Here is a 22,099-nt window from a genome sequence, read left to right on the forward strand (position 1 = left end):
TACTGTATCCATTTCTTCATCATTGTCTCCATGAGTAATGGCTTCCTATCAGCATGCTGAGTTGGTAAATCCAAAACTTTCTGGGAGATGATACTGTCTGGGGTATTGGCTGCTTGTTATTGTGGCAAAGTAGCATGCAGTTGATACTTTAGGGTCTATATGGGGCGCCCCTACAGACCAGAGCCACACATCATTTTGTCTATGATAGAGGAAAAATCTTCATAGAGAAATGATGACACTTTTATACTACGACTGTCCCTCCATTATGCTGTCCCCCAACCCCTTGTTGCTGTCCTGTACCATTTCTCTGAGTATTCATTTTCTGCTGTGGGGGAATTCCCTGTGGTGGGGGAAAAGAATACTGCCACCAAGTATTTCCACTTGGATCGTAAGAGGCGAGAAGAAAGGGACGGGGATTGGGACTAGGCATCCTTCTCCTTGTAGCCCCACAGGGGACATTCCTAAACAACAAAGTAAAGGCATAAGAGGGTCTAGGAGTTTTCAGAACAGCACCCTAAGGTTTGGGTCTTTTAATGTGCGTGGATGTGGTACAGATGAGAGTGAAAGGGAAGAGATAGGTAGAATGTTTGTGAGAAGAAAGATGGACATGTTGGCTTTGAGTGAAACTAAGCTGAAAGGGAAGGGTGAGTGTAAGTGGGAGGTTATCAGGAGTGACGAGAGGGCGAGGGAGGGAAGGGGTGGCTAATCTAGTAAGTGAAGAGATAGGTAAACGTGTAGTGGAGTGGAAGGAGGTTTCTTCAAGGATAATGTGGATGAAGGTGAAACTGGGAAAGGAGATGTGGGTCTTTGTAAGTGCATATGGGCCTGGCAGTGAGAAGAGTGTAGAAGAAAGGGAGGCCTTTTGGATAGATTTAAATGAGTGCATAGAGGGTTTAGGGAGAAATGTCAATGTAATAGTACTGGGAGACCTTAATGCTAGTGTAGGAAATGGTCCAATTGGAGTGGTTGGGAAAGGTGGAGTTCCAGGAAAGAATCGTAGTGGAGAGTTGAAGGTGGAGATGTGTCTAGAAAGAGAGTTGATGATAGCAAATACATTGTTTTGGAAGAAAGTCAAGCATAAGTACACATGGGAGAGGGTGGTGGATGGAAGGGTGGTAGATAGAGTGTTAATGGATTATGTAGTGGTAAATAGGACTATGATAGGAAGAGTTAACCCCTTCCATACGGTGCCGCACACGTAGGCGTCATGAGGAGCAAGTGGATCCGCAACGCTGCCATATCGGCGTCTTGATTATATTTATTGTAGTCGCCCCTGTGTTTTTACATTCTCCCTAATCTGCTCTAAATCCCATTCTCTGTGGTTTACAAAATTCACTGGTGAAAGAGAGAACGATCGATATAAGCCGTGACTATATTTTATGATGCGAGTATTGTTATGACACGTCGTACGGCTGGCATTGGCTGCTGCCCACGAGATTTAAGTCCCGTAGTGAAGTGGTTAAGGATGTACATGTGCTAAGGGGAGAGGGTGGGGGAATATCAGATCATTTTCTGGTGGAAGGTAAGTTGAGAGTGGAGGATAGATGGAGAAAGAGGAAAGGGACAAAAGTTAGGGAGGTGCTTAGAGTGAACTCTTTGAATGAAAAGGAAAAGGAGAAGGAATACAAGAAGAAGCTGAAGGAGGAGTGGGAGGGAGTGAAGGATAGAGTAGAGGTAGGTGTGGAGGAGGAATGGGGATGGTTCAAGGAGGGAGTCACAAAGTGTGCAAGGATGGTGTGTGGAACAAGAAGGACAGGAGGAAATAGAAGGGTAGTGAATGGTGGGATGAGGAAACAAAGAAGGTAGAAGAGAAGAAGCGAGCTTTCACAGATTGGTTACAAAAAAAGACGAGGGAGTCATATGAGAGGTACAAAGAAAAGGAAAGAGAAGTAAAGCAAAAGGTAAAGGAGGCAAAGAGGAGAGCAGATGTGAAAAGGGGTAAGAGTATGACAGAAAATTTTGAAAGTAATAAAAAGATGTTTTGGAAAGAAATTAAGAGAGGAAGAGGAGGCGAATCAAGTAGAGAAGAAAAGGTAAAAGGTGCAGATGGAGAGATGATAATGGAGGAGAAGGCAGTAAGGGGAAGATGGGCAGAATATTTTAGGTAGTTGCTAAATGTGAAGGAGGATAGGGAGGGAAAGATAGTTGCAGTGGGAAATGCTAAGAAAATGAGAGTGATGAGTGAGGAGAATGGAGGAGAAATAAGGAAGGATGAAGTGAAGGCAGTTGTTAAGATGATGAAAGCAGGTAAGGCACCTAGTCTGGATGGATGCCATGCAGAATGTCTAAAGAAAGGAGGTACAGTGATGGTGGACTGGCTGGTGAGGTTATTTAATGTTTGCTGGAGAGAGGGTAGAGTGCCGGAGGACTGGAAGAGTGCCTTTATAGTTCCACTATACAAGGGAAAAGGGGACAAGTGTGAATGTAGTAGTTTCAGAGGGATTAGCTTGTTAAGTGTTGTTGTTGTTGTTGTCGTTCCCTAGACTGTCTGTCCGAGCAGTCCCGTCTCCCCAAGGAATGCCATAGCCGAAACTGGGTTTTCCCACAAATCCTTTATAGAGCGTGTTTTGTTGTTTGCGTGCATGATTGTGTATAATGCAGTCTTCCATTATGTGTTGTATGGTATGGGGTGAAGTGTTACATCCTGGGCAGCTGTTCACAATGCGGTCATCCAGCCTCTTCTGGTAGCTTAGAAGTGCTGGGTGGTGACCACACCGCAGTCTGGCCAAGTGGACTCTGTCCTTTCGTGGGAGAGAGGATTCAGATGGGTGGATATCAGGGGGTCTGGCATGCAGCAGTGTGTTGTCTTTCAGTGTGTTAATGGAGCGGTGAGTGATATGATTATGAATATGTTTCCGGAGGCTGGTATTTGGTGGTTGTGGAGGAAGAGAAGAGAGTATCTGTGTGTGATAAAGGTCTTTGGGTGTTGTTTTAATGTTTCTTGGTGTGTGTGGGTGTTCTGCTATGTAGTGTAGCGGGTGTAATGTGTTTGTGGTGGCTGCGGCAAGTGTTTGTGTGCCTCTCATGTCGAGGTGGTCCTTGATTTTGAAGACTTTTGTTTCATGGTGTAAATGGTCTGTAGGTGTTGTATTTGTGGAGCCTGTAATTGTCTTTAGGGCTTTGTTTTGTATGATTTGAAGGGTGTTGTGGTGTGTCTCACTAAGATTAGGAGCCCATGCAGGACTCGCATAATTCAACACTGAGCGTATGCATTGTTTGTATATTGTTATATTAGTTTCTTTGTTTTGTCCAAATGTTGTTCCAGTGATTGACTTAAGTGCGGTAAGTCTGGGTGTGCATTTGGTTTTTATGTTTGTGATGTGTTGTTTGAAAGACATGGATGTATCATATGTTACACCAAGAATTTTCGGTGTGTTTGTGTGTGGTATTAGAGTGTTGTTGATGTAGAGATGAGGTATGTATTTGTGTTCTTTTGTCCAGTTGGTGAGAAGTGTTGCTGTAGATTTGGTTGGAGCTATTTTGAGTCTTTGTGATGAACCATGTGTTGAGTGTGTCAAGGTATGGCTGGATTATTTCTGCAGCTTTGTCTGTGTTACGATGTGTGCATGTGATTGTTATGTCGTCTGCGTAGGAAGAGATTTGTATTTCTGAGGTGTCTGGCGTGAGTAAGTCATGCATGTATAGATTAAATAGTGTGGGGGATAGAACTGAACCCTGTGGTACTCCGTTCTTAATGTTTCTGATGTGCGATGATTGGCCATTATATGACACATAAGCATTCCTACCTGCCAGATAATTGGCCAGCCATCTTTTGGTGTTATTGTGCATGTCTGTTATATATATTTTATTTGTTAGGTTGTGGCGGGGGATAGCATCAAAAGCTTTACTAATGTCTAATGTTATAAGAAGTGTTCTTTGGTGGGGCCTATCTGAATTGATGCCATCTAAAATTCTTTGTGTGAGGTTTGTCAGAAGAGTGTTTGTGGAGTGTAGTGGCCTAAAACCGTGTTGTGAGTCAGCAAGGGGAATATGTGGTGTGACAAGTTGAAGTATTAGGCATTCAATGACTTTAGAGGGGGTGCAGAGAAGTGTGATTGGGCGGTGCGATGTTGGGATTGTTGGGTCTTTGTTCGGTTTTGGAATGGTGATTATTTTACCATGCTTCCAGATGTCGGGTATAGTGTTGTGTGAATAGCTGTAGTTTGCAATGTTTGTGAGTGCGTGTATACCTTGTGGTCCAATGTGTTTTAGGTGGATGTTGCTTATGTTATCAGGGCCACAGGCAGATGAGTGCTTGAGACTATGTATTATGAGTTTTGTCTGACTGTCTATGAAGGGTATATAGTCTGAGTCTGTGGGAAAGTCTTTCTTACGTCGAATGGTGCGTCGGTCGTCAGGGTGAGAAGTGAGATGGCTCGTCTGTGCAAAATGACTTATGAGTGCATTAGCTTGTCTGTTTGAGGGTAGATTATCTGTTGTTGTGATTATTGCTGCGTGAGAGCGTGTAGTGTTACTGTTGGATAGTGTAATGCTGTTGAGTGTTTTGTACAATTTGCTGGTGTTTGTTTTGTGATCAAGTGTATCGATAAAGTTTTGCCAATTTTGTGTTTTTTGTTAATGTATTTTATTGGCAATCCCAGTGTTTAGTGTTTGTATTTGGTCTGCTATGTTTTGAGGGATAGGTGTGGGGGTACCGTGTTTAAGTGTGTCACGTTATCTGATGAGGCTTTGGATTTCTGGTGTGAAGTTGGGGTTGTGTGATTTTCTGTTGCCTCTAGGGATGTATCTCTTGTCTGCATTTTGTATGATTGTATTAAAAGTGTGCACAGCATTGTTTATGTTTGTGATTGGTGTACTGTTAAGTGTTTCAAAATGTTGTTCTGTCTCTTCAATAAAAGCTTCCCAGTTAGCTCTCTTGTAATTGGTGTAAGTGTGTCTGTGGCCAACTGGGGTACATCTTGTTTTGGTGGTGATGATGATTGGAAGGTGGTCAGAGCCAAGGGTTCCGACCACTGTCCATGATGTTGGGGTTAGGCAGGGGGAGCAAAAGGTGATATCAGGAGAGGAGGGAGTGTAGAGGGCTTGGCTTGTTAAGTGTAGTTGGGAAGGCTTATGGGAGGATCTTGATTGAAAGGATTAGGAGAGGAACAGAGGGAGTAATTGGTGAGGAACAGTGTGGATTTAGGACGGGTAGAGGTTGTGTAGATCAGATCTTTGTGGTAAGACAAATATGTGAGAAAGCTATAGGAAAGGGAAAGGATGTTTTTTTTGGGCCTTTATGGATCTGGAAAAGGCTTACGATAGGGTAGACAGAAAGGCACTGTGGGAGGTTATGCAGATATATGGGATAGGAGGAAAGCTTTTGGGAGCTGTCAAGAGTTTTTATGAGAGTAGTAGAGCTTGTGTCAGGATTAGAAATGGAGAGAGTGAGTGGTTTGGGGTAAAGGTGGGACTTCGTCAAGGATGCGTTATGTCGCCCTGGCTGTTCAACTTATACATGGATGGGGTAGTGCGAGAGGTAAATGCAAGGGTAGTGGGTCAGGGATTGGAGATGGTTAAAGAAAATGGAGAAAAGTGGGAGGTGAGCCAGCTGTTGTTTGCTGACGACACTGCGCTTGTGGCAGGATCGGAGGAGGGATTGAGGAAGTTGGTGACAGAGTTTGGGAGAGTATGTGATAGAAGAAAGCTAAAGATAAATGTGGGTAAAAGTAAGGTGATGAGATGTACAAGGTGTGAAAGTGGCAGTAGACTGGAAGTGAGCATTAACCCCTACCATACGGTGCTGCACACGTAGGCGTCATGAGGAGCAAGTGGATTCGCGATGCTGCCATATCGGCGTCTTGATTATATTTATTGTAGTCGCCCCTGCGTTTTTACATTCTCCCTAATATGCCCTTAATCCCATTCTCTGTGGTTTTCAAAATTCACGGGTGAAAGAGAGAACAATCGATATTAGCGGTGACTATATTTTATGATGCGAGTATTATTACGACGCGTCGTACGGCTGGCATTGGCCGCTGCCCGCGAGATTTAAGTCCCGGAGTGAAGTGGTTAAGGGAGAGTGACTGGAGGAAGTGGATAGTTTTAGATACTTGGGTGCAAGTGTGGCAGGAAAAGGTGGAGTGAAGGTGGAGGTAGAGTGTAGATTCAGAGAAGTGAGTAAATGCCTTGGTGGATTGAAGAGTGTAATGAGGAATAGACATTTGGGAATGGATGCTAAGAGGAGACTGTATGAAGAAGTGATTGTGCCAACAGCACTGTATGGGGCAGAAACATGGAACATAAGACTTAGAGGAAGAGAAAAGGAGTTTGAATGTGTTTGAGATAAGGTGTCTGAGAAGTATGATGGGGGTTACTAGGCTAGATAGAGTGAGAAATGAGGAGGTGAGGAGAAGAACAGGGGTGGAAAGGGAGTTGGGAGATAGCGTTGATGAAAGAGTATTAGGATGGTTTGGACACATGGGAAGAAGAGTGAAGAAAGATTAGTAAAAGAGGTATGGAAGGCAGCTGTGGAGGGAGTGAACATGAAGGGACGTCCTAGGATGAGGTGGATAGATGGGGTGAAGGGGGCTTTGGGGAAGAGGGAAATGTCTGTTGAGGAAGGACGGGAGAGGATAGAAGATGGGTGAATGGAGAATGGTTGTATATGGATGATGTGATGCATGAGGTGGAATGGGCGGGGATGGTGTTGTGAGGTAGTACGTGTGAGCAAAATTTGACGCAGCCCAAAGGGATTTCTCCCCGTCTTCTCCTTTTATGCAATGGGGGGACGGAGAGGGGGGGTCGCCGATTTAATGAAGCGGCCTTGCTGTGGATGTGCTGTGTCTGGTGACACTGCTTCTGACCCAGGGCAGTGGACAAGGTGCATGGATGACCCATCATCCAGGAGGTGATTAGATAAGAGGGAGGGTGGAGGGATGTGGAGTGTATTCAGGGATGGAATGGGTGGGAATGATTTTATGCCTTTTCCTTTTTGGCTACCTCCCTTGTAAGGGGGAAAAAGCCTTGGTATATGTATGTACTAATTAATTTTTAGTGTAGAAGTTGTTACGTCAGGGTTAGATAGTATTTAACCCCTTCCATACGGTGCCGCACACGTAGGCGTCATGGACTTAGATCTCGGTGGCAGCAACCAATGCCAGCCGTACGACGTGTCGTAATAATACTCGCATCATAAAATATAGTCACCGCTTATATCGATCGTTCTCTCTTCACCCGTGAATTTTGATATCCATAGAAAATGCGATTACAAAAGAATTAGAAAGAATGTCATTATGGAGGGGCGACTACAATAAATATAATCAAGACGCCGATATGGCAGCCTCGCGAATACACTCGCTCCCCATGACGCCTACGTGTGCGGCACCGTATGGAAGGGGTTAATGTTTAAGGATGTTGCCGGTCCAGCCAAGTTTCCTTTGTGGCACTCCACTCCATAGTACCTCAGCTGCTTCATATTTAAGGTTGTAAAGTGCCTATTGAAATACATTTACTGCTGTTGTTACCTATTCATCTTGTAACATGGTCAAACAACAAGTCTTTTCGACTGTTGAAAGTTTAGTTCGACCCATTCTGAATACTGTAGTTTTAAGTTAAAAAGTCTTAAGTGGGTTCAAGATTGAAACTGGGTTGAAGAAGAAAAATGAAGAAAACCTTCCTCTTGGAGAATCCACAGCTCACTGGTGTGAACCAAGTGGTGAGGTTGAAGGCAGAGGCTGATCCTGGGTACTAACATGATACCAAGCTCTCCCAACTTATAGCTGCCAGAAAACATAGATGAAAAAGTGACACAAAAGTCCATGTAAACTTTTTCCTAGCACAAAATTTGTGAGCATTTCATTGTGACTGCTGTACACACTCAAATCATAGAACAAATACTTAAAAGACTGACCACTTAACTTATGCACCACCAAACTACCCCAGAGATCAGCCCAACAGAAAAATCTTTCCCACAGCTTGTAGGCCAATTTGGTGGCTGTTGCTGATTCCATGGGAGCTAGTGGTCTCCTGCAAAAGAGACATGGATTGATTAATTGATTACTCCCAAATTTTCTCCTTCAGTACACCTCCTATCAGGAGGCTAGAATGGTGTCTCTTACAGAGGACTTTGTAGCATGGAAATTAATGGATCATGCCCTTGGTCTAACTCACTTATGGCAAGGTTCGAACAGCCATCACCTCAACCTATGTTGCAAGTTGCGACACTCTAACCTGCACAGCCATCAAGCATCCATAAATAATGTTTTCTGTAATTTGTTTTACAGGCTAGATGATGTTGGTCCAACTCAACCACCAATGATGTCTTTTAAGGCTTTCATGGAACAGTGTGATGATTCTATCTCTGAAGAAGATGCCATAAAGAAATATTCTGAATATAAATTAGAATTCAAACGTCAACAGCTTAATGAGTTTTTTGTTAACCACAAGGAAGAGGAATGGTAAGTTAATGTATGAGAAGTATAATGAGCTTATGTTTAGATACATGAAAAGCAGCCTAAAATTGTTATACACAAAGATGCAACCAGTTGTTCATCTTTTTGCATAACATGGCAAGTGCCCAAGAATGTTGATATGGAAAATTGGTACATTAAATTATAAATTAGTTGTTAATTAGTGTGGGTATATGGATTTGAATGAGGTAGAATAAGAGTTTGTGTAGGATAGTTTTGTGTGTTGTATGGACACATTTTTATACCCAGTGCCATTTTCTGTCTTTCTTCCTTTTCTCCAAACATAAATATGATATCAGTAGCTCATTCAATGAATGAAGATTCTGTTAATACAGCCTCAATCAGTAGCCCATTTCAATTAATTGAACTTTTTTTTGACAGCCTCAAGCAATTATGAATGAAGGGAAATGGATTAGATATTAAATTGCTTAGAATCTTTAGTTGGTCTCGTATTCAAATTAATGCTATATTGTGGAGCTAGGCTAATTATGTGCTGAGTAGATGTGGACACATGGCACAAATGCATGTCTGCTAGGAATGTGCTCTTCCTAACCACTCTTGCCCCCAACAGTGGAAAGAAGACTGCTGGGACTCCACTGCGCTGTACAAGATATCTTCTTGCATTTGTCATGTGCTTTGTGAGCACTGAACACTCAACCACTTATGATGGGACTGATGAGCGGTCAGCTTAGGGTCACTGCGCGCAATGCAGTGTTAGCTATGCGGCTCTAAAATGTCTAGGATAGGTAGGGGGTCGCACAAGGACCCAGCGATCTTTGCGCTTTCAACGATGCCATAGCAGCACCGTGTGGCTGTCATGTAGCCATAGAACCAGGTGAGAGGTGTGTAATGATGTAAGCTCTAAGAATTTAGAGCCTTAAACTTTGATACAGGTTTCAAGCCTCAGTCAACATAGATTCCCATTATTTCCAGTGTTTCAACTCTACCATTCCTTGGTTAGTTAATATTAGATAACATGTATGTCGTGTCTTGACTATGTGATAGGAGTGTAAGCAAAAATTGACTGCAACAGAACTTCTACCAAGGTAAGCAGGTTGACACATGCTTTCATGACTTTATAAAGAATTTTTGCCTCATTACTGTTTAACCTCTTTAATAGGTTCAAGGCAAAATATCATCCAGAAGAATGCGTCAAGAGGAGAGAAGAGCAGCTGGCAAATCTTAAGGTATTCAATTTTCATAGTTTACAGTATCCTTTATGAATGTTTATAATTTTCAGTAGCAATAGTGGATCAACTTAAGTTGCATTTTGTTTGGAAATTAAATGAGCATTTAACACAACAGCGGCGAGTTGCAGTATTCCAAGAATTAGCAGATGCTACTCGGCTAGACAATATTAGTGTGGATGCAGACCAATCCGATCAGTTGCTGAAACTCCTGGACTCTGTTGTCATCAAATTGGAAGGTGGAACAAATTTTGATCTCCAAGTACTTGATCAACCACCTGAGGATGAGACCAAACCTGCAACAGTAGAGGAAGAGAAGAAACCATTTATCCTTGGGGAGGAGTAAGTATTCTATTGATTATACCTTTAGATGTCTATTGAGCAAGAAAGAGAGAAGGAAGGAGATAGGGGTGAGTGATGGAGAATGGCAATGTATAGATGATACTGTGATGCAAGAAAGGGATGGGGTAGGGAGTGTTCATGTATGAATATTTTGATGCAGCCCAAAGGGATTTCTCCTCATCTCTTTTTTGCTGCATGAGCCTAAAGAAAGAGCCAATTATGTAAAGAAAGAGCCAATTATGTAAAGAAAGAGCCAATTACGTGAATATTTTGATGCAGCCCAAAGGGATTTCTCCTCATCTTCTCTTTTTTGCTGCATGAGCCTAAAGAAAGAGCCAATTATGTAAAGAAAGAGCCAATTATGTGAAGCAACCTTGCTGTGGATATGCATTGTTTCTGACCCAGGGGAATGGGTGAGATACAGGGATGACCCATCATCCATGAGGAGCTAAGATGAGAAGTAGGAAAGGGTGGTGGATGGGAGTGAAATGAGTGGGAGTGGGTACTTGCATTTTGACTTGGGCACGTCCCATGTTAGGGGGAAGCCCTTGTTATATAGACTTGGTTTTATTCATTTACTGAGCGAGAGGGGAATGCTTGTAGAGCAAGGAAGGGAGAAGGCAATGGAGAGGGGTGAGTGCAGAATGTTTATGAAGGATGGGGAGGGGGTTGGTTGCTTTGTAAGTGAAGTGGCCCTGCCATGGATGTGGTGTGTCTTGCTGTATTGCTTCTGACCTGGGCAATGGGTTGGAAACAAGGATAACCCTTCTTCCATGTGAAGCTAAAATAAGAGGAAAGTAAAGGTAGTGGAATGGGTGGGTGTGGGTGCGTATCTTTGACTTGGCTAACTCCCATGTAAGGGGAAGGAGCCCTTGGTTTGATATAGTTTTTACATATTTGTTTTTATTTTTAATTAATAATATATGTGTGTGTGTGTGCATATACATGCATATATCAGACTTTTTCCCCCTTACAGGGGAGGTAGCAAAAAAAATATATATATATAATAATAATAATAATAATAATAATAATAATAATGCACAAAATCCACTCCCACCCATTCCGCCCCCACGTACTCCACTCCCATGCATCCCCCCTCCATCTTATCTTGGCTCCTCCTGGATGACGGGCCATCCCAGCATCTCACCCACTGCCCTGTGTCAGAAACAGTGTAGCAAGACACAGCACATCCACAGCAAGGCCACTTCATTTAATCAGCGACCCCTCCCCACCTTTCTTTGTCATGCAGAAAAAGACAAGCCAGGGAGAAATCCCTTCAGGCTGTGTCAAAATATTCAAACATACTTCCTCTCCCCCATCCCCCACCCACTCCCTTCCATGCATTACAACATCCATAAACAACCATTCTCCTCTCATCCTATCAACAACTTCTCCCTTCCTCAACAGACATTTCCCTCTTTCCCAATGCCCCTTCTAGCCCATCCATCCATCTCTTCCTTGGTAACCCCCTCATGTTCACTCCTTCCACCTCTGCCTTCCACACCTCTTTTACTAATCTTTCTTCACTCATTCTTTCCATGTGTCCAAACCATCCCAATACTCTTTCATCAACCCTATCTCCCAACTCCCTTTCCACCCCTGCTCTTGTTGTAGGATGGCTAGATAAAAGTATATTAATAATGTAAATGAATGTATTAAATCACAATTTGATACAGCACTACAATAAACAAATGCATACGTATAGTTTGGAGTTGGAGTTACAACTCCTAATTGAACAATAATTGTATGATGCTGCAATGTACCACACCATTACATCGCTTGGCCACCACCACTCAGTGACCCCACCGAGCAAATGAGAAAAATGAATGACCAAGACAAGTCAAAACTCAAAATATCTACAACAGACTCCACACACACCACATTTATATACATTATACATACAAAAGTGTGGAGAAATTTTTTACATGAACATACATAGCACACACAGATATCTATACAAAGTATAAGAACACATAAATATATGCCTATAAGTACTGGTGCCAGTTTTAGATTAGAGATAATAAATACTGGACATCTGGGACATAACACTTAATAGCTAAACAATAGTTACACATTATACAAATCAAGACAATATACATAATAGCTAAACAAAATTTACCCATGATTTAGTTCAAGACTACACTTAGTAGCTAAACAAAATTTACACACTATACAATTCAAGACTACATATAGTAGCTAAACAATATTTACACTACAATTCAAGACAGTCATGGATAACAACATAGTGCACACATACAGATAGTAAGGTATAGGACCCCTTGAACGGAGATTATAAGTCATAGTTTGTACAGTGGGCCTTGGGGGAGGCCAGGCAAATGCAGGGATAGGCATTCATGTTAGTTTAAGCCTGTCCACATATTGGGATGCAACTTTTCAGTCACCAAAAGGACCTGTAAACCTACAATTGAGTTTAGATTGGTGGTCAGGCATACTTTTATAAACACAATCACCAATACTATGCTGGTGTTTCAACATTTTTGACTTAGAAACATGAAGTTTTTTTCACAGAATCATATCCTGTGTAGTGTGTGACATTGGAGTTGACTATAATCATCAAAATTGTAGAGGGGATGAGTAGGACTGTCTAACACATCATATAGGAGCCTTTTTTCCACTCCATAGATGACATAATGAGGTGTCTTACCTGTGGAAATATTAATTGTGCTATTAATGCAAGTACTAACATGCAGAAGCCAATCCTCCCCAGCTTCATGGAGGCTACTAGCAATGTGCCTGAGATTATCCAAAATCTTCCTATTCATCTGCTCTATTAAACCATTAGATGCAGGATTGTAAACTGTCACAAAGGTTTGAGTGATGCCATAAGGTTCACATACATTTGCTAAAACTTTATTCCTAAATTCAGTCCCATTGTCAATAAGGAGCACTGAAGGAGTAGTGTATGGGCAAAAAACATGAGAAACTAAAGCATGGGCAACTACTGGAGCAGACTTGCTATGAAAGGAAGCCAATATTACAAAGCAACTAAAGTGGTCCACACACACAAGGACATACACAGAACCTTTATAACTATGAGGTAATTGTAAAAGGTCTATACCCATAGTCTGAAAAGGATGAGGAGTAGGGTACTCTAGGATAGGAGCAGTGTGCATAGAACCTTTGTTCTGGGCACAAGAACTACACTGGGCTACATGAGTAGTAATGTCCAGTCGCATTTTAGGCCAATAATATATTTTGTGAGCCATAAACAGAGTTTTGCCATGACCTGGGTGACTAGCCTGAGGGACATCATGAGCAAGAGACAATAACATGGACTAGAGACTCGGGGATCATTAACTGTGCCACATCCTGCTCAAACACTTCCACATTACGAATGAGAACATTGTCCTGTAGAGAAAATTGGGACAGGCACAGGTAAATCTGGTAAGGTGGTATCATCACCAGATTCCAAAGCATAAATGACAGCAGACCAAACAGGGTCCTCACACTGAGCTTTGGCCAGATCCTGCAGGGAGAAGCTGTCAGTCACTGTAACTGCAGCTACAGGTATATTACATGAAAGTGCATCAGTAACATTGTTCACATGTCCTGGAATATGCTTAAGGATCAGGTTAAATTCTTCAATAGTGAGGAACCATCTGGTTAGGCAGCCTGAAAGATTTTTGCCCTTGAAAAGTTGTGTGAAAGCAGTGTGGTCTGTATAGATTGTAACAGGATATCCAAAAATGATGTCTTGAAAATGCTTTAAAGCCCACCTTGCTGCCAGTGCCTCTAAATGTGTAACAGAGTAACGAGACTCAGGCTTGTTAAGAGTGTGACTAGCCTATGCAGTAACATGGGGTCTAGATCCATCTATTTGCTACATAAGTACAGCTCCAATGCCTGTACTAGAAGCATCTGTACAAATAGTAAAGGGAAGACTATAATCTGGGAATGCCAACACAGGTGCTTCAGTAAGGGCATGCTTCAATGGATCAAAACTTTCCTGATAAACATCATGCCACTGGAAGGAAGTATCTTTCTTGAGGAGAATAGTAAGGGGAGATGTAACTGAAGCAAAATTGTTAATAAATGCATGATATTATCCTGCCAGTCCAAGGAGGGAACATACATGTTCAACTGACTTAGGTGTGTCATACTTAGTGATGGGAGAAGAGAATACTGCCACCAAGTATTTCCACTTGGATCGTAAGAGGCGAGAAGAAAGGGACGGGGATTGGGACTAGGCATCTTTCTCCTTGTAGCCCCACAGGGGACATTCCTAAAAGAGAAAGTAAAGACATATGAGGGTCTGGGAGTTTTCCGACCAGCACCCTAAGGTTTGGGTCTTTTAATGTGCGTGGATGTGGTACAGATGAGAGTAAAAGGGAAGAGATAGGTAGTATGTTTGTGAGAAGAAAGATGGATGTGTTGGCTTTGAATGAAACTAAGTTGAAAGGGAAGGGTGAGTGTAAGTTTGGGAGTGTAAGTGGGAGGTAATCAGGAGTGAAGAGAGGGCAAGGGAGGGAAGGGGTGGCTAATCTAGTAAGTGAAGAGATAGGTAAACGTGTAGTGGAGTGGAAGGAGGTTTCCTCAAGGATAATGTGGATGAAGGTGAAACTGGGAAAGGAGATGTGGGTCTTTGTGAGTGCATATGGGCCTGGCAGTGAGAAAAGTGTAGAACACTTTCATTAGGATAGAAACCACAAGAAAGGTGGGGGTGTTCTGTTGTACGTTAAAAACATTGTTCATGCTTGTGTTTTAGAGAAAGTGAAACAGGATGCATATGAAAGTTTGTGGGTTGAGTTAACCCAAACAAATGGACAAAAAATTAATATAGGTGTAATATATAGGCCAAAGACATTATCATTAGCAGACGACAAACTGTTATTTCAAGAACTGTCTAGTTTCTGCAACCGGGATTTATTGATAATGGGTGATTTCAATTTTACTGACATTGATTGGATGACCCTTGAACATGGCCATATAGGTAGTCGCTTGATTGATTTTCTTGGTGACAATTACTTAATTCAGCATGTAAAAGAGCCCACAAGATATGGAAACTTACTCGATCTATTGATCACTAGCCGTGAAAGCATGTTAACTGATGTAGAAGTCGGTGAATCTGTTGCAAATAGCGATCACAACTTGGTTAGATTCAAACTCCTAAACAATTTTAGAATAGATACTTGTGTTTCTAAAATACCCGATTTCAGTAAAGCTCAGTTCATAGGACTACGTCAGGAGCTTCAGCTTACAGATTGGGAGGCAAAATTAAACGAAAGACCTGTAGATCAAATGTGGGAAATATTTCAAAATACGCTCACTAAGATGATTCAAACTTACATTCCTTTTAAGAACAGACGTCCCCCAAATCAGGCTCGCCCAAAGTGGCTCGACAAAGAAACTAAAAGAAGTATTGCTAAAAAGAGACAAGCTTATAAGAAATATAAGTGCTCGGGTGCATCTAATGACTATGAAAGTTATGTATCAATACAGAGAGATTTAAAAAAGACAATAAGAAAAAGAAAACGACAATACGAAATGAACATCACTGATAAATCCAAAGAGAATCCCAAAGAATTCTATAGTTACATTAGAGATAAAAAGGTTGTTAGGAATCACATTGGTCCACTATTATCTGCTGACGGTCAACTTGAATATTCAAATGAAGGAATGTGTAATATCTTAAACAATTATTTTAGCTCGGTATTCATAAACGAAACACCTCAAAGTGAATTCCAAACTGAAACCTGTGAAAAGTCTGGGGTAAACTTACTACGGTAAATATAACAAAAGAAAAAATTAAAAGGTGTATAGATTAACTCAAAGTTAATAAAACACCAGGGCCTGACAGTTGGCATCCAAGAATCTTAAAGGAAATGAAAAATGAGATTGTTGTTCCATTAGAAATTATTTTCAAGAAATCCATCATATCCGGAGATGTCCCAAGAGAATGGAAGCTAGCTAATGTTACTCCCATATTCAAAAAAGGTGACAAAAAGAAGCCAAATAACTATAGGCCTATAAGTTTGACTTCAATCGTAGGAAAAATAATGGAAACTATCATCAGAGATGCTATCGAACATCATTTAGAAAGTAACCATTTGATAAATGATAGCCAGCATGGTTTCAGACGGAAACGTTCTTGCGTGACTAACTTACTCGAATTATGACAAAAGAAACAATATAGATTTAATATATCTAGACTTTGCAAAAGCTTTTGATACCGTCCCACACGAAAGACTACTTACTAAATTAGCTTTACACGGAATAAGTGGTAGCCTATTAGGTTGGACTAGTAATTGGTTGAATGGTCGAAAACAGAGTTGTTTTAAATGGAAAAACTTCTAGATGGAAAAATGTTACAAGTGGAGTTCCTCAGGGTTCCGTTCTTGGGCCACTTCTATTCATAGTATATATAAATGATATAGACCATGGACTAAAATCTACTGTTTCCAAATTTGCTGATGATACAAAACTGTGTGGAGTGGCAAATGAACACTCAAACCAATTACATATTCAAGAAGATTTAGATCAATTACAGGAATGGTCTGAAAAGTGGCTAATGAAATTTAACACAAGTAAATGCAAGGTAATGCGCATAGGTAAAAATAACAGTAAGTACGATTACAAGTTATTTGGAAATTCGTTAAAAGTGGATAGTGAAAAAGATCTCGGCGTAATTATCAGTAACGACCTCAAATCATCCAAGCAGTGTATTTCAGCCTCTGAGAAAGCAAATAAGATTCTAGGACTGATTGCGCGATCTTTTGATTTCAAAAGTCCATCACTCATTAACAAGCTATATAAATCGTTAGTTCATCCACATTTGGAATATGCTGTTTCCGTATGGTCACCGAAACGAAACTCATTAAAGACATTGACAGACTGGAAAAAGTGCAACGGCGAGCCACAAAACTGATTCCAAATATCAAAAATAAATCATACGAAAATTGACTAAAAGATATGAATCTGTTTTCCCTAAAAAAGCGTAGACTCAGAGGTGACTTGATACAGGTCTTTAAGATTTTAAAGGGAATTGACAACATCAAAAGTGGCAAAATTTTACATTGAATGAGAATCCGACAAGAAAATGGTCTCAAACTGTCCGGAAATAGATTCAATTTGGAAGTAGGTAGAAACAACTTTGCCAACTGTGTAGTTAATGAATGGAATAAACTTCCTGCACAGGTAGTGCAATGTAGTTCAGTTCAAAGCTTTAAGAATCATTTAGATAAACACCTAAGCAAGATGCTGTAATGATTATAATTTATTTTATATTTGTTTTTGTTTTGTTATAATTTGTCTGTCTGATTTTCATTTATTATTAGTTATATGTCAATTTATTATTATTTACTATTTACCTGTATGCTTATAATTTAACTATACCTATGCATTTATTTATGTATTTTATTTGTTATTTACATTATCATAGTTTTTATTTATTCTTTTATTATTATTATGATTTTTTTTCGCATCCGACCTAGATATGGACCAAAAGGTCTCCTGTCGGCATGCTCCGTCTTTGTAATCCTTTGTAAGAAAAGGAGGCCTTTTGGATAGATTTAAATGAGTGCATAGAGGATTTAGGGAGAAATGTCAATGTAATAGTACTGGGAGACCTTAACCACTTCCATACGGTGACGCCTACGTAGGCGTCATGAGGAGCAAGTGGGTATGCGATGATGCCGACGTCGGTGTCTTGATTATATTTATTGTAGTCATACCTACGTAACCTCCATTCTCTCTAAACTGGCTTCATCATATTTTCTATGGTTATCAAAATTGACGGGTGAAAGAGAACGAACGATTGAGCACTGACTTTATTTTTTATAATGCGATTATTATGACGCAACATCGAGTGTCGGGCAGCTAATGCTGCCAGACGTGCGATGTGCCCCGGAGTGAAGAGGTTAATGCTAGGGTAGGAAATGGTCCAATTGATGGAGTGGTTGGGAAATGTGGAGTTCCAGGAAAGAATCGTAGTGGAGAGTTGATGGTGGAAATGTGTCTAGAGAGTTGATGATAGCAAATACAGTGTTTTGGAAGAAAGTCAAGCATAAGTACACATGGGAGAGGGTGGTGGAGGGAAGGGTGGTAGATAGAGCGTTAATGGATTATGTAGTGGTAAATGGGATTATGATAGGAAGAGTTAAGGATGTACATGTGCTAAAGGGAGAGGGTGGGGAAATATCAGATCATTTTCTGGTGGAAGGTAAGTTGAGAGTGGAGGATAGATGGAGAAAGAGGAAAGGGACAAAAGGTAGGGAGGTTCTTAGAGTGAACTCTTTGAATGAAAAGGAAAAGGAGGAGTACGAAAAGAAGCTGAAGGAGGAGTGGGAGGTAGTAAAGGATAGAGTAGAGCTAGGTGTGGAGGAGGAATGGGGATGGTTCAAGGAGGGAGTCATAAAGTGTGCAAAGATGGTTTGTGGAACAAGAAGGACAGGAGGAAATAGAAGGAAGGGTAGTGAATGGTGGGATAAGGAAACAAAGAAGGTTGTAGAAGAGAAGAAGCGAGCTTTCACAGATTGGTTACAAAATAGGATGAGGGAGTCATATGAGAGGTACAAAGAAAAGAAAAGAGAAGTAAAGCAAAAGTTAAAGGAGGTAAAGAGGAGAGCAGATGTGAAATGGGGTAAGAGTATGACAGAATTTTTTGAAAGTAATAAAAAGATGTTTTGGAAAGAAATTAAGAGAAGAAGAGGAGGCGAATCAAGTAGAGAAGAAAAGGTAAAAGGTGCAGATGGAGAGATGATAATGTAAGAGAAGGCAGTAAGAGGAAGATGGGCAGAATATTTTAGGGAGTTGCTAAATGTGAAGGAGGATAGAGAGGGAAAGATAGTTGCAGTGGGAAATGCTAAGAAAATGAGAGTGATGAGTGAGGAAAATGGAGGAGAAATAAGGAAGGATGAAGTGAAGGCATTTGTTAACCACTTCCATACAGTGACGCCTACGTAGGCGGCATGAGGAGCAAGTGGGTACTCGATGATGCCGACGTTGCCATCTTGATAATATTTATTGTAGTTGTACCTACGTAATTTCCATTCTCTCTAAACTGGCTTCATCAATTTTCTATGGTTATCAAAATACACGGGTGAAAGAGAACGAACGATTGAGCACGGACTTTATTTTTTATAATGCGATTATTATGACGCAACATCGCACGTCGGGCAGCTAATGCTGCTAGACGTGTGATGTGCCCTGGAGTGAAGAGGTTAAGATGATGAAAGCAGTTAAGGCACCTGGTCAGGATGGATGCCATGCATAATGTCTGAAAAAAGGAGGTACAGTGATGGTGGACTGGCTGGTGAGGTTATTTAATGTTTGCTGGAGAGAGGGTAGAGTGCCGGAGGACTGGAAGAGTGCCTTTATAGTTCCACTTTACAAGGGAAAAGGGGACAAGTGTGAATGTAATAGTTTCAGAGGGATTAGCTTGTTAAGTGTAGTTGGGAAGGCTTATGGGAGGATCTTGATTGAGAGGATTAAGAGAGGAACAGAGGGAGTAATTGGTGAGGAACAGTGTGGATTTAGGACAGGTAGAGGTTGTGTAGATCAGATCTTTGTGGTAAGACAGATATGTGAGAAAGCTATAGGAAAGGGGAAGGATGTTTTTTGGGCTTTTATGGATCTGGAAAAGGCTTATGATAGGGTAGACAGAAAGGCACTGTGGGAGGTTATGCAGATATACAGGATAGGAGGAAAGCTTCTGGGAGCTGTCAAGAGTTTTTATGAGAGTAGTAGAGCTTGTGTCAGGATTAGAAATGGAGAGAGTGAGTGGTTCGAGGTAAATGGTGGGACTTCGTCAAGGATGCGTTATGTCGCCCTAGCTGTTCAACTTATACATGGATGGGGTAGTGTGAGAGGTAAATGCAAGGGTAATAGGTCAGGGATTGGAGATGGTTAAAGAAAATGGAGAAAAGTGGGAGGTGAGCCAGCTGTTGTTTGCGGACGACACTGCACTTGTGGCAGGATCGGAGGAGGGACTGAGGAAGTTGGTGGCAGAGTTTGGGAGAGTATGTGATAGAAGAAAGCTAAAGATAAATATAGGTAAAAGTAAGGTGATGAGATGTACAAGGGGTGAAAGTGGCAGTAGACTGGAAGTGAGCATTAAGGGAGAGCGACTGGAGGAAGTGGATAGTTTTAGATACTTGGGTGCAAATGTGGCAGGAAAAGGTGGAGTGAAGGTGGAGGAAGAATGTAGATTGAGAGAAGTGAGTAAATGCCTTGGTGGATTAAAGAGTGTAATGAGGAATAGACATTTAGGAATGGATGCTAAGAAGAGACTGTATGAAGGAGTGATTGTGCCAACAGCACTGTATGGGGCAGAAATATGGAACATAAGAGAGGAAGAGAAATGGAGTTTGAATGTGTTGGAGATGAGGTGTCTGAGAAGTATGATGGGGGTTACTAGGCTAGATAGAGTGAGAAATGAGGAGGTGAGGAGGAGAACAGGGGTGGAAAGGGAGTTGGGAGATAGGGTTGATGAAAGAATATTAGGATGGTTTGGACACATGGAAAAAATGAGTTAAGAAAGACTAGTAAAAGAAGTATGGAAGGCAGATATGGAGGGAGTGAACATGAGGGGACGTCCTAGGATGATGTGGATGGATGGGGTGAAGGGGGCTTTGGGGAAGAGGGGAACGTCTGTTGAGGAAGGACGGGAGAGGACTGAAAACAGGGGTGAATGGAGAATGGTTGTATATGGATGATGATGTGATGCATGAGGTGGAATGTTCAGGGGGATGGGGGGTGAGGTAGTATGTGTGAGCAAAATTTGACACAGCCCAAAGTGATTTCTCCCCGTATTCTTTTATGCAATGGGGGGGTCGCCGATTTAATGAAGCGGCCTTGCTGTGGATATGCTGTGTCTTGCGACACTGCTTCTGACCCAGGGCATTGGACAAGGTGCAGGGATGACCCATCATCCAGGAGGTGCTAAGATAAGAGGGAGGGTGGAGGGGTGTGGAGTGTATTCAGGGATGGAATGGGTGGGAATGATTTTATGCCTTTTCCTTTTTGGCTACCTCCCTTGTAAGGGGGAAAAAGCCTTGGTATATGTATGTATGGAATGGGTGGGAGTGGTTTCTATGCCTTTTTCTTTTTGGCTACCCCCCATGTAGGGGGAAAATGCCTTTGGTGTATGTATGTATGTACCGCTTCTTCACCTGAAAAGTGACATCCACAGTAACAAGGATCCACAAAGTTGGCTGCAAGGTGAATAATTTTCACCAGGAATTTCTTCCTTTCATGAATTATTTCCTTGAGGGCATCATCTTCACTCTTGAGGATTTGGGATGGGTAGAGATTCTCTTCAAAGGAGAGCTTTAAATCACTGAACACTTTCATTACCAGAGAGAGGTTTTTATTGTCTCCTATGACAGTGATAGCATCTGCCACTGGCTTTAGGAGCTTGAGAATACCCTCAGTCCAATCCCAAAATACTTCTGAAGTGCATGATTGTTAATGCATACACTCTTCAGACACTGGATAATGGATCCCCATCTGAAACAAAGGAGGAGGACAATATTAGTACCAGTATGAATTCTCAATTCAAAACAGCTCAGCCATGAGAAATATTAAATTAAATGTACCATTAATAAAGAATTCACAGCAACTTTACTGGCATAAGAATGAGATTTCAAATACTATTTTGCAAGTTGTGATCTTTAGAAATGAGTAATATACTAATAATTCCTACATTGTTTTAACAGGCAGTTTTAGTGTTTGCTGTTGCCCCTGTGGTGACTGCTGTTGATGTTGTTTGAGTAGAGCAGTGAGATTTTGGGACTGTTTGTCTGCTTTGCAAACTTCTATGCAGTCAGACTGGATATTTTCTGCAAGCTTGATCTTTTTTAGGTCTGTGAATATTAAGTGCAGAGTGTGAGCTATGCAACCATATGGTTTTATGTGGGGATACTTCAACTGAAGCAGTTACCAAGCCTTTTTCATATTAGAGGCATTGTCATGCACAAATTTGATCTGTTTCTACTCAAGATTAATAGACATAATACAAGAAAGAGATGGGTGGGCGGACTGTGCTTTTCTGGACCTGCAAAAGGCATTCGATAAGGTACCACATAGGAAACTTATAAAGAAGATAGAGTCAAAAGGTGACATCAGAGGAAAATTATTGGAATGGATGAAAGATTTCCTGATTGGGAGGAAAATGAGAGTTGTAATTAGAGAAAAATTCTC

At 41.3% G+C, this 22,099-nt stretch overlaps 1 protein-coding gene across 6 annotated transcripts in view; it reads left to right on the plus strand.

Moving 5' to 3' along the window:
* Positions 1–22,099, plus strand: part of Ars2 (arsenic resistance protein 2) — a 314,986-nt gene that overhangs the window by 59,365 nt on the left and 233,522 nt on the right. For all 6 annotated transcript variants that reach the window (XR_012966393.1, XM_076185179.1, XM_076185183.1 and 3 more), the window contains exons 5-7: positions 8,226–8,399; positions 9,532–9,598; positions 9,717–9,940. Coding sequence is in view for 5 of the 6 variants with exons in the window: in XM_076185179.1 (XP_076041294.1) it covers positions 8,226–8,399; positions 9,532–9,598; positions 9,717–9,940 (465 nt within the window). In the remaining variant the exon portion in view is untranslated. The remainder of the gene's footprint in view (positions 1–8,225; positions 8,400–9,531; positions 9,599–9,716; positions 9,941–22,099) is intronic.

The sequence above is a fragment of the Oratosquilla oratoria genome, chromosome 5 (assembly GCF_046742065.1).
Source record: "Oratosquilla oratoria isolate Oo_2021 chromosome 5, ASM4674206v1, whole genome shotgun sequence".
Taxonomy (NCBI): domain Eukaryota; kingdom Metazoa; phylum Arthropoda; class Malacostraca; order Stomatopoda; family Squillidae; genus Oratosquilla; species Oratosquilla oratoria.